We start from the raw sequence: 14836 nt of genomic DNA on the forward strand, positions 1-14836 counted from the left end.
CTAACGATCAACTTCCAGCTGAACGGAGTCAGAAGACACCACCACATATGGCGAGACCTGGAACAAATCGGCAGCAAATCCCTTTTGCCTTAATCGGCCCCTGCCGTCTCCACTCCAACGGTGATCTGCGGCTTGTCATACTACAATCGTCCCGGACCGGGGTTTGTCCATTATTATCGGCTGGGGATTCTATCCACATAGCATACTCTACTATACCCCATTTTCTCTGACAGCAGGTTTTCGGACGTTCCTAAAGCCGAAATCCGTACTCTCCCCATGTCTGCATCCCCGGCTTTACCTCTCAGGGCTAGTCCAATGCGACGCTGTCTTGGGGCCTCCACTTCTCGGAGCTTCGAAAGGCGCGAAGCTCCGCTGCAGGTTGTTGCAACGGTTCAGGGTAGATTTCCTGGCAGCTATTCAAGCTAACATATATATAGTACGTACCTGATCACGCCATATAGCTCCAAGATGAGCCAATATTCTAAGCTTCCAGTTGCTCTGTCCGCAGCCAATCTAGACACAAGAGAATAAGGAACGGCCCTAGTATAACCTAAATTGAACTTATCAATCAATCGATTCGACAATCATGGAAAGCCATAACTCACCCCGCCGTCTTCTCTTGGTCAGCGTTCCCCGCACTGCGTCCAATCTGCTTCTGAAGATCCTCAACATCCCCGGCCAACCCAACGCCTTCGCAGCCGATCGGGGCGGCTATTTCTTCTACAACGCCTTTCACGCCGTTGCTAAAGACGGTCGCCTCACACAGGCCCCCTCTGAATGGACCGATGAAGCGAAACACGAGGTCCAGTCAACCTTCCAAGAATGCTTCGACCATCTCGAGGAGACCTGCGCTCTGGCTGAGCGGGAGAACAAGACCATGTTCGCCAAGGAGCACTCCTTCTGGCTCTCCAACCCCATGGCCTTCATGCAAGCTATACACGGACCCGAGAAGGGCCCTTATGACTTTTCCACCTTCCACGTCAACGTCCCTAGCACGTATGGCACGACGAGGACGTTTTCCACCAACAACAAAACCGTCCTTCCGGACGAGTACCTCCGCACATGGACAATGGCATTCATCATCCGCCATCCAGCCATAGTATTTCCCTCTTTCTGTCGTGCCATGAATAAGATCTCCGATATGGGTGTCATGGACACCAAGATACTACCCGGAACTCTACTCACCAACATGACCCTCCACTGGACCCGGTCACTCTTCGACTGGTCCCTCGAGCAAACCGGCTCAACTCCACTTCTTCTGGACGCCTACGATGTGGTCCATAACCCGGATGCTGTCACCAAGTTCTGTCGATTGGCAGGACTCGACCCGAGCAAGCTTCAATTCCAATGGGAGAGGGGGGTGCATGCGGATAGCGTCGCACGACCGAATGGGGCCTCCCAGGGTGTATTTGACTGGGATACAGGAAAGTCGGTTATGTTGTCGACATTGAATGAATCGTCGGGTGTTATGAAGAGCAAAGAGCCGGCCGTGGTGGATATTCCCACTGAGGTCAAGAAGTGGCAATTGGAGTTTGGAGAGGACATGGCGCAGTTGCTCGAGAAGGCGGTCAGTGATGCGATGCCGGATTATGAGTATCTTCGAGCGAAGAGAGTGACTGTCTAAAATATACTTAGCCGGAGTGGCTAATTAGTGGGTCTAGTATATGTGAATAGTCCAGAGTATATTTTGGTTGACGGCTACATACAAAGTTGTACAATGAATTGGCATTTGGCAGGATCTACACAGCCCCGCCAACGCCCAGGCTTGGCTCGGCGCCAGCGACAATCAATCTTTTCTTTCCCGTCCTCAAGCTGTTCTTTCTGCTCATGATCATCTCCTCACCCTTCACCTACCACAAGCTCCAGGGCATTTCCCCTAAATAAAGTCCATCTACTTCCATATCCAATCCATGGCATCTGCCGTGGAACCCAGCAGCAACAGCGGGTCTGTGGACCCCGCGACCGCAGCTGCCCGCCATGTCCCTGACCATGACGTCACCGAAAAGCGAGCGAGGGCGGCGCAAACCATCCAGGTCGGCCTCTACTCTCGCTACATCCTGCCAGACCTTTAACAATGGATTTTTTAATTATAGAGGACATATCGTGGCTATCGCACGCGCCGGGAACTGCACGGACTAGATCTCTCTGCGTCGACGTCGCGATGGAAAGATGTGGGCTTTTTCCGGACCCCTGCGGTTTCTATGAACCATGCTAAATGTTGTTGTCTTTGTCGCTGGAATAGGCCGTGAAAGAAGCAGAATGGCGACAACTACACCGCCCATCTGCGCCAGCTGAAGATGTGGATAGCGCCGCGAACGCACGTCGGAATTGGCTCCGCGCTGTGAGTGTTGCGAAGCGCGCTGGGGGGGATGACAATGAGGATCTCGAGTCGAAGACAGCTAGGACGAGTAGTCATACTATGGGCGATAATGGCTCAGGGACGGAGGGCTCCTCTCCCAGTATTCTCCATCATGATCTCCCGGCTGGCACTACGGCCAAGATGATGGATTTGCAATATTTTCTGGAAATGGTGGACTTGAAACACCGACATGGGAGTAATTTGCGGGTTTATCATATCTATTGGAAGAACTCGCCTACGAATCAGAATTTCTTTTACTGGTTGGACTATGGGGAGGGGAGTGGGTTGGATTTGCCTCAGTGTCCGAGAGAGAAATTGGAGCGACAGCAGGTGAGGTATTTGTCGCGAGAGGAGCGGATGAATTATCTGGTTGAAGTGGATGAGGCGGGGAAGTTTCGGTGGGCGAAGAATGGGGAGCTTATTTGGACGGATAATGCCCGGTTCAAGGATAGTTTGAGGGGCGTCGTGCCTGTTGAGGAGGATGCGCCGAGGTTTAGGGGCAATACGGATGATGGAAGTCCGGTTTTGTCGGAGATGAGTGATTCGTTGGAGTCATCGTCAGGATATAGCTCGCTTAGTGAACATGAGGATGCTTTGGGGAAGCAGGAGAAGGATGACTATCAGGCGACAAAGGTGGGACAGAAGTTGGCACATGTCAGTCCGGGAACGATCCTCAAGACCTTGAAGGGGAAGTCGTCGAAGAAGGAGGATATGTGGATCTTTGTAAGTTTGTCGCTGTTGCTTTATCCTTCCTTCCCCTTAGCGTCTGCGATGTAGTAGCTAACAAGGCAGGTTGCTGATACTACCTTCCGGCTGTTTGTGGGCATCAAAGAGTCCGGGGCCTTTCAGCACTCCTCATTCCTGCGAGGTGCTCGCATTGCAGCTGCTGGTTTGATCAGGATAAGAAATGGACAGCTACGTAGTCTAGCACCCTTGAGGTATGTACCCTCGTTACGTTCTAGTGCCTCAGCTGACATCAACAGTGGCCATTATCGTCCCCCTGCCGCCAACTTCCGCGCCTTCATCCACTCGCTACAAGATCAAGGTGTCGACATGTCACAAGTCTCAATCAGCAAGTCATATGCTGTCTTGGCAGGCATAGAAGGCTATACCCGAGCGAAGCGAAAGGTGCGCGCATTGCAAGAGAAGGTGGACGGTGCGAAGCACAAGCTACACCAGAGGCATGAGGGAGAGGAGAGCCATCAGCGCGGCGAGAGTACCATCAACAAAAAGGAAGCAAATGATGCAGCCGAGCAGGCTACGTGTGGAGGAAATGATACCCATACAAAAAAGAGCTTCGATCTTCCATTTCGTCAGAAACCGATCTGAGACAGCATTAGTACAGGATGCTAAAAGAAGCTTGATCATCATTTGACGAGATATCACAGAGGAACACCCACATCCACATCCTTTATATTCCCACCTCACCCTCCCCACGACTATCCTTCTGCTCCAACAACCAGTCCTTCATATCAAAGCCCTCCTCTTTCAACAACCCTGGATCTGCATTCCACACGAACGTCACCCCAGGGACCTTCGACCCATCCCTAAACTCAATAACGCACCCCTTCTTCCGATACATATCCGTCTCATACTCTGCCAAGCTATCCTCCTCCACCTGCGAACGCACCTTATACCCGACCCCGTAAATCGGCTTTTCGGGACATCCGTCCAACAGCGCCGGAAATTCACCCCACATTCTCATCCCGTGTTCCGTTATCATCGCTGGACGAACTGCCGGTTTATCCTGACGGTTGAGCACCTTTGCTAGGAAAGAAGGGTCACTGAGGCTGCCATAGAAGAAGAAATAATGCGGTTGGAAGAGTGGGGGATCATGCTGTGTGTTTGAAGCGGAGCGATCTGATGTTGTTTCTGATGTTGCGGAGGGGAACGGGGTGGATTGTTGTTGTGTGTTTGTTGCTGCTGAAGACATTCTTCCTCACGATGTATTTTAAAATTCCCAATTATCAGTTATGATGAGCTTTGATGCTTTCATAGAACAACTGCACCGAGAGACGAACAATGAACACCCCCATGTTACTTAGAAAGAGTGATGTCAGCATGTCGAACATGTGAAAGTACTCCTCACTCATAACAAACTTTCCATATTCATGGCTCACCCGCTGTTGTTGGAAAGTGTATCATTCCCGGGGTCGCTTAATCTGGCTTCTTTCGGCGCGAAATCATTTTGCTCACTCCACCCGGTGATATAAAGAACATGATAGATTTTCCGACCATATAGCTGCATACAGTCATGTTAATCTATGTTAGTGAGCTTGGGTAGAGAATTTCAGTTACATACAACTGGTATATGTGAAACTAGTCCCTCACTTCTTGTCCAACGGGTCAACATGACAGAACCTGCCATATCCCCTCCAATTTATAACTGCTCATGGGCAGATAAACTGCAGCATATTTGAAGACAGCCTGACCTGGCTTTTACAGGTCAAGTCTTTCCTTATGCCACCGAGTTTTATCAACCAAAACTGCACTTTATAGCAGTTGTCCGTATGACTAATTTCGTGAGAAGCCGTTATTATCGGAGCATGATAGTGCGACTCGCTAGTTGCCATTGCGAGGATGTAATCTTTTCCATCAACTTCACAACCCTGGCTGCTCGGCAAACTGCTTTCCGAGTCGCATTTACTATCACTCAATGATTAACTGGCCAGTCCCGGCCGTCAGTCGAGAGCAGACACATACTATTACGCAACTAAATGCTTGATCCCTCAGCCTTGTCGTAAGGCTGACGGGAATGATTGAGTTTTCCAGGACCGTTCGTCAAGTGGGACGACGGATCAGAAAGGCGCGAGGTGTGGTATCACGCATCTTATTGACGATTTCGCTCGCAGTCCCATCCGATAATAGCCAGGAAAACAAGGACTTCCGATAATATCCCCGAAGCCGGGACTTAACACCGACAAAGTGGGTGAAAACAGATGGAGCTGTGGACTCTTCCGAAATTATCCTACGACGTGTCTAACCCTCTTTGAGCGACCGGCAATTTTGATATCTGCCTGCTTGCTACCTACTAAGCTCCAACCTCGCATTTCTGTCAGTAACCCCTCTCCAACTGAACGCCAAGATCACTCGGGAGGTTCGGCTTCGCTCTCGTTGGTGGGGCAAGGTGACCATCGAAGGAACCCACAGGTCCGCCTGGAGACATCACGCCAGATGCAGAACGATAGGAGTGTTGGAGTTACATCGGCCTTAAAAAGGATATGCTGGAGGGACTGCGTTTGTGGACCCCTTATGAATGCCACTTGTGGAAGGACTTCCGACTTGTTGCGTCTTGTCGGCTCATGATATGAGCGCGATGAGGATGTGGATAAGCTTCCTGGGGGGTTAGTTGACGCAGCAATTGAGATACGTTATGGCTCTAATTCCTGTAGGACACCTCCAGAGGCAGAGTTGGGACACCGAATGACGCGGAAACCGCGAAAATGCAACTTACCTTACGTACTGTGCCGAGCAGTCACAATCATCCGGGCAAAAGGGATCAGATAAGGCGCCTTGTCTCAGTTGATTCGCTAACATGGCCAGTGATTTGACGTTCATTACCCGCTAAGCATGCGAGTAACGCTAGCGCGATATGAACCACGGGAGAAATGCAATCTCCTCACGATGCCCCTTTTTTCCATTTGCTCGCTGGGCAGAAGTGCTTACACCTTAGTCAATTGAGACATTGCACCTGTTAAATAGTGAACAGGTTATACAGACCTTCGAACAGATTCCTATGTTCATGTCATCACCATGGATCAATATCTTCCCAGGTTGCTACATTGGGTCGATTCGATCACGGCCAAGTCGCCAAGAAAGCTTTTGCGCGGGCACACGAAACCCGAAGGGTCCACCGGAACCACAGGCACCCATTCGCCTTATAGGGCTGGGGTGTTTTCGTCCAAACACGACCCACTAAGGCTTAGGTTAGTCCGAGGGAGATTTGTGGGTGCCGACAATCCGTGGCAGAATAATCCCTCACCCGGTGACCTGGCTTGTTGGCAAATTTTGTTGGATATATTTAAGACACGCCGGCCCGGGATCGATCTTATCTGATGCCACCTATCTGATCTGATAACTTTCCATGGTCCTGGTTTTATTCAGCTCTTGATTTTGGTGCGGAAATGGCCACCGACACCAAAGATGGTATCGACAAGGAGAGTGTCTACCCTGTCGAGGATACCGACCGTGGTGAGTTTGAGTTTTTCTGCTTCACCCCCTTCCCCTGTTGTCGCTGCTAACACAACCACCAGCCGAGGTAGATTCCCAGACCGAAGTACTACGGGCGGCAGGCATCGGTATCCACGAAGATGACCCAACAGAACCTATTCTGACGCTGAGAATGTGGATTCTCGGTATAGGATTCTGTATTGTGGCCAGTGGACTGAACACACTTTACACCCTTCGGAAACCATCCATCACAATATCCTCTTCGGTGACTTTGCTGCTGGCGTACCCGTTAGGCAAGCTGTGGGAGAAGACCCTTCCGAGCTGGGATGTCAACCTCGGCGTGTGCCGATTCAACCTGAATCCGGGACCGTTCAACCAGAAGGTAAGTATTGGATAGCCTTACGCCTGCCTTATCGTCGAACCTGTCCTAATAGGTACTCGATATAGGAACACGTTTTAGTCTACATCATGTCGAACCTTAGTATCTACGTCCGACTAGGAGCAGACGTCTTGACAGAACAGCAGATGTTCTACGGATATAAAGCTGGCTGGGGCTTCCAGATCTTGATCACGTTGGGAACATTCCTGGTCGGCTTCTGCTTGGCTGGCTTCTTTCGCTCCGTGGTGGTTGCCCCTAAGGAACTCATCTGGCCGGGTGTGCTGAGCACGACTTCGCTCACGACAACGTTGCACAACCTAGCTCAAGGGGATCTACAAGGAGTGTAAGTATACTGCTATATCCGGGAAAAAGTCAAGGATCTAATGAGAAGTAGTAAGGATACATGGAAAATGTCTCGTTACGCATTCTTCAGTCTTGCCTTCTGCATCTCCTTCTGCTGGTACTGGTTCCCAGATTTCATCTTCCCAGCGCTGAGCTATTTCACTTTCCCATGCTGGATCAACCCCAAGAGCACGGTCGTCAATCAGCTTTTCGGCATGGAAAGTGGTATGGGTTTGCTGCCCATCACGTTTGACTGTAAGTACCCGGTCCATGACTGTGCCACAGCCAGGCTAATACCTCGCTAGGGAGTCAAATCTCCTACGTCGGATCACCACTGCTGATTCCATCGTGGGCAATTATCAATGTCTTCTCCTCCCTGGTGTTCTGGATCTGGATTGTCGCTGTCGCTTGCTACTACCGCAATGTATGGTATACAGGCTATCTTCCTTTCCAGAGCTCGTCCGGTATGCAACTTGCCGTCTGTCCGAGCATGTCCTCATACTAATCATCTCGTCCTCAGTCTATGATAACACCGGCTCCACCTACCAAGCATCTAAAGTGGTCAGCAAAGCGACCGGCTACAAATTGGATATCGAAAAATACAAGGCCTATTCTCCGGTACGCCGCCTTGCAACATTCCCACGATCCCTACTGACTCAACCACTTCAGGTCTACATGCCCGTAACCTACGCCTTGAACATGTTCGGTCTATCATTCGCAACCTTGAGTTCCCTCTTAGTCTGGGTGATCCTCGAGAACCGCCACGACATAGCCGCGGGCGCTCGGCGAGTCCCTCATGTCGTGCGCAGCTATTTCTCCAAGGACAAGAAACACACAGACACCATCTCGGGACACCGTGATGTCCCATTCTTATGGTACCTCGGTGCAGCCGTACTGGCACTGTTCATCTGCATATTCAGCGTCGAATACTGGAATGTCGAACTGCGATGGTACGGCGTCTTGCTAGCTTGCGCAGTAGCTATGGTCTTTTACGGCCCGGTAAGTGTATTCCCACACCGTCCACTACTAGTTCAAGGGGTTAATATCTCAACTACGCAGCTCGCAATCGTATACGCGACATCCAACCTAAAAATCAACATCGACATCTTCTGTCGTATCGTCGCCGGCTTCGTCTTCGAAGGAAAAGTCCTCGCCAACATCTGGTTTTTCGACATTGGCTACATCACCACCATCAAGGGCCTCTACTTTGCAGAGGACATGAAACTCTGCGATTACTGCAAGGTACCCTTCCCCCCACCTACTACAACCCACCACTCACCCTCCGATATCCCTAAATATTAACGTAATACATAGATCCCACCCCGCAAAGTCTTCCTCGTCCAATGCGTCGGCATGATCTTCGGAACCCTCAGCTCCGTCGCCGTCCTAAACTGGAGTCTGGGCAACATCAGCAACGTCTGCACCACCGACGCCGTCAACGGGTTCAGCTGTCCCTTCTCGAGGACAAAATTCAACACGAGTCTTATCTGGGGCGCCATCGGCCCACGCAACTACTTCACCAACGGCATCGGCTACAGCTCGCTACTCTACTTCTTCATTATTGGCGCCGTCCTCCCCATCCCCGTTTACTTCCTCAAACGCCGCTACCCGAATTCCCTCTGGCGGAGAGTTCATATCCCGCTGTTTCTGGGCGGGTTGAATTACCTCCCTCCGGCGACGGGGACGAGTTATGGTAGTTGGGCTGTTGTGGGGTTGACGTTTGGGTGGTGGATTCGGAGGAGGGTGTGGCAGTGGTGGTATAAGTATAATTTTGTGTTGAGTTCGGCGTTGGATTCGTCGGTGTCGATTGCGGGTGTGGTGATCTTTTTTGCGATATATTTTAGTGGTGCGAGTAAGGGGTTTAGTTGGTGGGGGACGGAGGTTTATAAGGTATGTTTGTTTCCGATTCCTTTTTTGGAGAGGGGGGAGGTGGCTAATGAGGGTTGTGATAGGATACGTGCGATTATAAGGGGTGCTCGTATTTGGCTGTGCCGGAGGGAGGGAAGTTTGGGGTTTGAGGGGTGGAGGGGTTGTATATATGTAGTAGGTGAGAAGGTCGGGGTTGAGGGGTTAGGATTAAGCGCGTACTATACTAGGGCTGGTCGAGGTAGCTGTACATATTCAAGAAGTCTTATTGATTAATAGTAAATTTGGGGTGCAGAGCTGGATGAAGGTTGAATTGCTCTTACGGGATGGGAAGCATTCTGTAGAGATTAGATTTCAACCAATTCGAATACTTCACCGACATCTTTGTATTTGGTGTTGTCCATGCATGATGTGTAAAATAATTAAATTGGCATCTTGTTTAGGTATGATATGTACTGATCGCGTGCCTTTTTAGGTGATACAAGTTGATCGACGTCGCTGTGGACTTGGCGTGCAGGTGCAGGGTCAATGGGATTGGACGTGGTGATGTGTTCGTCGGCTTTCCTACAATTTTGCATGTAGTAACAAAGAGTGCTTGTTAAGACAATAGGTTGTCTAATGCATCGTTAGTAGTAAGCTGATGGGAAAGGAGACCCTACTATGTTGCTGAGTGGTGAGGTAGTTTTCCTTTTGATTCCTATTTGTAGCATGAGACAGAGCATAAACCTAATATTCTGTAGGCGCCCTATTCTCCCACGTGCTCAAGAGACAGATTGCATCCCTGTCAGCCCTGTCGCCTGTGGTGTATTAGCAAGAACTGGTAGCTTTCGGGAGGACGTCATGTCCACCATCTTATCAGTCCAGTCAGGAACCACGTGCAGCAGGGAATGGAAGACCTTGGTTCACATGGATCTAAGCATTTCGCGAAGTGTGTATGGAAACCGGGCATGCTTACCAGCTTAGTATTGAGCATGCTTAGAATTGCCTGGATCCAAAGCGGAGAAGAGAGTTGGAAAAAGGAAGAATCTCATTGCTGACAACCCCCTCAACACGTGCCGGGATGCTGCTGGGTGACTTATCAGTGACCAGCCAATCAGAGTGCCAGGAGTCAGCAGGCCCCACTGGGATGGGAATATGGGTGCCTGAGGACAATGGAGTACTGACCAATCGCTGAAGCGGAAATGCGGCACATGCCTGGCTAGCGATATCTTCAGTGGCGATGGAGTTGAAGCTGAAGCTCTCCACTCCCTGCCTGGTCCCCTGCTTTCTAGTACTCTCTTAGTCTCTCCGCTGTCCTCCGGTCGCAACTATCCGACCTGGATCAATGCATCGCCGCTCCCCGTCGGCTCCTCCGAAGCCAATTATTGCCCGGCCTATCTACACGTGTGATCCCTTGCCTCGCTGTGTTTGCTATCGCGACCTGCAGATAAACATGTCGGTCGCGGGGGATATAAACCGGTCGGGCGGCCCCAGAGTTGTCTCCCCATCAGCCAAGAATTCTTGTCTGCTTGTCCAGCTGAAAGCACGCGACCATGAAGGGAACTGCTGCTTCTGCTTTGCTCGTCGCTCTCTCCGCGACGGCCGCCCAGGCCCGTCCGGTGGTCGATGAGCGTTTCCCCTACACTGGACCGGCCGTCCCGATCGGTGATTGGGTCGATCCCACCATCAATGGCAACGGCAAAGGCTTCCCTCGTCTGGTTGAACCTCCGGCCGTCAAGCCGGCCACCGCCAATCCCAGGAACAATGTCAATGTGATTTCCCTGTCCTACATCCCCAAGGGCATGCACATTCACTACCAGACCCCCTTCGGTCTGGGCCAGTTGCCTGCTGTCCGCTGGGGTAAGGACCCTCGCAACTTGAACAGTACTGCGCAGGGCTACTCCCACACGTATGTATATCACTACTAGTTGGTAGAGCTGTGTGCTGACGGGTTTAGATACGACCGTACTCCTTCCTGCTCCCAGGTCAAGGCGGTCACCCAGTGCAGTCAATTCTTCCACGAGGTTAGCATTGACGGTCTGGAGCCCGACACCACCTACTACTACCAGATCCCTGCCGCCAATGGCACCACCCCGTCGGAGGTCCTCAGCTTCAAGACTAGCCGTCCTGCCGGTCACCCCGGTTCCTTTAGCGTCGCTGTGTTGAATGATATGGGATACACCAATGCTCATGGCACACACAAACAGCTGGTCAAGGCTGCCACTGAAGGAACTGCCTTCGCCTGGCACGGTGGTGACCTCAGTTACGCCGATGACTGGTACTCGGGTATCCTTGCTTGTGCCGACGACTGGCCGGTCTGCTACAACGGCACCAGTTCTACACTTCCCGGCGGTGGCCCTCTGCCAGAGGAGTACAAGAAGCCCTTGCCCGCGGGCGAAATCCCCGACCAAGGTGGCCCGCAAGGTGGTGATATGAGCGTGCTGTATGAGTCCAACTGGGATCTCTGGCAACAGTGGCTCAACAACGTCACTCTGAAGATTCCCTACATGGTCTTGCCGGGTAACCATGAAGCCTCGTGCGCCGAGTTTGACGGTCCTCACAATATCCTCACTGCTTACCTGAACGATGACATCGCCAACGGCACTGCTCCCACTGATAACCTGAACTACTACAGCTGCCCGCCTTCCCAGAGGTAAATATTCCTTCTCCTAGTCCTGAGGTGTAGTGGCTAATTGTTGCAGAAACTTCACCGCTTACCAGCACCGCTTCCGCATGCCTGGTCCCGAGACCGGTGGTGTCGGTAACTTCTGGTACTCATTCGACTACGGTCTTGCTCACTTCGTCTCCATTGATGGCGAGACCGACTTCGCCAACAGCCCTGAGTGGAACTTTGCCGAGGATGTGACCGGCAACGAGACCTTGCCCAGTGAAAGCGAGACCTTTATCACCGACAGTGGTCCGTTCGGCAATGTCAACGGCAGTGTCCACGAGACCAAGTCCTATGAGCAGTGGCACTGGCTGCAGCAGGACCTGGCCAAGGTCGATCGCAGCAAGACCCCATGGGTGATTGTCATGAGCCACCGTCCTATGTACAGTTCTGCCTACTCCTCGTACCAGCTGCACGTGCGCGAGGCGTTCGAGGGTCTACTCCTCAAGTATGGCGTTGACGCCTACCTTTCTGGGTGAGTCTACCCGTGCAACAAGAGTCCGCATTACCCGCTAACGAAATCAGCCACATCCACTGGTACGAGCGTCTCTATCCTCTGGGAGCCAACGGTACCATCGATACCGCCGCCATCGTCAACAACAACACCTACTATGCCCATAACGGCAAGTCCATCACCCATATCATCAACGGCATGGCCGGCAACATTGAGAGCCACAGCGAATTCAGTGATGGCGAGGGTCTGACCAACATCACCGCCCTGCTGGACAAGGTCCACTACGGCTTCAGCAAGCTGACCATCTTCAACGAGACTGCTCTCAAGTGGGAGTTGATCCGTGGCGATGATGGCACTGTTGGTGACTCGTTGACCCTTCTTAAGCCGTCCCACGCTGGCGGCGGTAAGAAGTTCCATGCTTAAACTGAGATTTCCTTTGGAGCATGGCAACTGCTGATGACAATACTGCATGATGTGGTCTGAGATCCAAATGTCTGGAATGTAATTATTATGAAAAGAGATGTGTGCATGTACATGACAAAAGTACTTAGTATATAATAAACGGCTTGGATTAATGCATCGTCGTCAAGTAGCTTTTGCTGTCTCTTATAGTTTCTCCTATCACCTCCTTCCCATGACTTGAAGTCACATGTTGAATTCGTCGAGCGATGCGATTGCCAGGTAAAGAGGAGCACTGCGCTGCATCAGGTGACACCATCACAACATCGTAAGTGGTTCTGCATACTTACATCTGTAGATAAGCCAATGCTAGTATCGGTTGTACCCTTCATGTATCCTTACTCGATATTACTAGCTTATGCATCCCAATGAACCCCATCAAGCCACTCCTTCCTACCAGTCCTCCGCAGGAGAGTTTACTACTATACCTGACCTTTACAGGACATCGGAATGACCCAGGCTATATTATCTCACTGCGAAATGATCCAAGCAGACTCCATCTCATGCCAGAGACGAGATGGCTCTCGCCGTGCAGAAGCAGGACATTCCCAGAACTAATGCTGCTGAGACGCAATGTTCCTTGAAGTCCAAGATAATATCCAGTATGAATGCAGCACTATCTTCAACTATAAAAGGCAGAGGGGATACACATGGTATAAAACCTTTCATTATCATCGGTGTGTCACACAACGGACTAGCCTTTCGATTACAGTCCTTCACCTTGATTCGCAATGGACGATAAACCTTCGGCCACTAGTTGGGACTCCAATGAAATGTCTCCCTCGTCTATCTTTTTCACGGAAGATCATCCATCCCATCAACCAACATCAGTTGCATTCGATGCGGACAATGACGCGGATAATGAAGCGGATAACGAAGCGTCGTCCCTTCTTCATTCACGTACGAGCGAGGATGACACAACCGAGGAACATCGACCACCAGGCCAATACACGATAACATCCTATGAGTATCACGGGGAAGAGTATCATGGCAAACACTTCCATTCATCATAGCATCGGACGCAAGTAACATTCTCAAGGAAGCCGATCCTCCAATCCCCTGTGTGCTGTGGGGTATCATGATAAGATATATTTTCGAACATGAAATCAATGATAGTAGCGTACGTCTAGTACATTTATCGCGTTATTCTGTATATAACCTCGTGCTTATCAATTTGACAGATACCGATCTCAGTAGACCTGGTTGTTGAGGACGAACAGGTGGAAGACGCCATTGAAACCTTGCGCAAGGCTGGGTTCAAAGACGATGACAACTACCCAGGGTGTCCCTACAACGGAGGAGCCTGCCCTGTCAATGAGCTCAAGCCGGTTCACGTTTTCCACTTGTTCGATTCATTCTCTCATACCCGATTGGAGGAGAAAGCTGGTGTGAAGAAAGGTCCTCAACTGCATCACGATCTAAGACTCCACTGCAAATCCAATGTGTACTGGAAACTTCCCAAGTTCACTATGCAGACGGAGGCCAACGAGGCGGACGAAAGCTTTATGCTAACGTTAGACCGCAGGCTCCGCGAGGAGGGAGTTCACCGACCCAATGTTAAGGATTATCCGCCCACTAAGAATCCCCTGGTTCTGCCCACGCCTGCTCGGTTCGCTGAGGCCCTGGTTTACCTGAAGGTGCGAAACGAGCATTTCAAGACAAACGAAATATGGTGGGAGGAGTATTTGGAAGAACATTTCAAGACATACCTTTACGTAGCTCCGTATGGCGATCTATTTGACTTGGACGCAAAACAAAGAACCCTCAGCGAGACATGCCGACGATGGTGGGAAACATGCAGGACTGGGGAATATACTAGCATACCTTCCTCAAAACTGCTGGATGAATTGGAAAAAGAGATAAGACTCGAGATGGGAGTGTCCGGTGAACCAGAGCCCATTCCTCTCGACAGCCATTGGGGACAAGAAAATCCTCCGGAAAATAGAACCAGCATATCACCCCGTGCCCCGTATTCGACAGATGATGAGGCGGGACCCTTTCGAATGTCCGAGTCCGATAGGGCGGTGGATACAGACGAATAGCTCTAGATACATAGTTATGTGTCTCTAAATCGCACATCTTGCTTTTATTGGATTTCTTCGAGGAGAATACTGTATGTGAATCTCTCTACACTTGTAGTTGACAGACTCGGTAGTACGC

General features: G+C 50.9%; 6 protein-coding genes across 6 annotated transcripts; 5 read left to right on the forward strand and 1 right to left on the reverse strand.

Moving 5' to 3' along the window:
• Window positions 1–482: 482 nt before the first annotated feature.
• Window positions 483–1736, forward strand: BO85DRAFT_393442 (uncharacterized protein). The gene has a single exon (XM_025656883.1). It carries the CDS (start codon window positions 587–589, stop codon window positions 1622–1624), a length of 1038 nt encoding a protein of 345 aa, XP_025517626.1. The 5' UTR covers window positions 483–586; the 3' UTR covers window positions 1625–1736.
• An 88-nt stretch (window positions 1737–1824) lies between these two features.
• On the forward strand, window positions 1825–2334 carry BO85DRAFT_248519 (IQ calmodulin-binding motif protein). Its single transcript, XM_025654913.1, has 2 exons — window positions 1825–2033; window positions 2094–2334. Exons 1-2 carry the CDS (start codon window positions 1911–1913, stop codon window positions 2247–2249), a joined length of 279 nt encoding a protein of 92 aa, XP_025517627.1. The 5' UTR covers window positions 1825–1910; the 3' UTR covers window positions 2250–2334.
• A 1395-nt stretch (window positions 2335–3729) lies between these two features.
• Window positions 3730–4409, reverse strand: BO85DRAFT_248510 (gamma-glutamylcyclotransferase family protein). The gene has a single exon (XM_025654912.1). It carries the CDS (start codon window positions 4290–4292, stop codon window positions 3771–3773), a length of 522 nt encoding a protein of 173 aa, XP_025517628.1. The 5' UTR covers window positions 4293–4409; the 3' UTR covers window positions 3730–3770.
• A 2074-nt stretch (window positions 4410–6483) lies between these two features.
• Window positions 6484–9274, forward strand: BO85DRAFT_393445 (sexual differentiation process protein Isp4; the record flags this gene model as incomplete). The annotated part of the gene is made up of 10 exons (XM_025656884.1): window positions 6484–6550; window positions 6613–6911; window positions 6977–7251; window positions 7303–7505; window positions 7556–7714; window positions 7771–7868; window positions 7920–8249; window positions 8310–8492; window positions 8565–9140; window positions 9203–9274. The coding sequence occupies 10 exons, from the start codon at window positions 6484–6486 to the stop codon at window positions 9266–9268; spliced, it is 2256 nt and encodes a 751-aa protein (XP_025517629.1). The 3' UTR covers window positions 9269–9274.
• A 1234-nt stretch (window positions 9275–10508) lies between these two features.
• On the forward strand, window positions 10509–12794 carry BO85DRAFT_467418 (purple acid phosphatase family protein). The gene is made up of 4 exons (XM_025662187.1): window positions 10509–11004; window positions 11053–11748; window positions 11798–12238; window positions 12289–12794. The coding sequence occupies exons 1-4, from the start codon at window positions 10649–10651 to the stop codon at window positions 12638–12640; spliced, it is 1845 nt and encodes a 614-aa protein (XP_025517630.1). The 5' UTR covers window positions 10509–10648; the 3' UTR covers window positions 12641–12794.
• Window positions 12795–13407: 613 nt separating this feature from the next.
• On the forward strand, window positions 13408–14718 carry BO85DRAFT_510679 (uncharacterized protein; the record flags this gene model as incomplete). The annotated part of the gene is made up of 3 exons (XM_025664559.1): window positions 13408–13658; window positions 13703–13796; window positions 13858–14718. 3 exons carry the CDS (start codon window positions 13408–13410, stop codon window positions 14716–14718), a joined length of 1206 nt encoding a protein of 401 aa, XP_025517631.1.
• Between the last annotated feature and the right edge of the window lie 118 nt (window positions 14719–14836).

The sequence above is a fragment of the Aspergillus piperis genome, assembly GCF_003184755.1.
Source record: "Aspergillus piperis CBS 112811 unplaced genomic scaffold BO85scaffold_5, whole genome shotgun sequence".
In the NCBI taxonomy this organism is placed as follows: domain Eukaryota; kingdom Fungi; phylum Ascomycota; class Eurotiomycetes; order Eurotiales; family Aspergillaceae; genus Aspergillus; species Aspergillus piperis.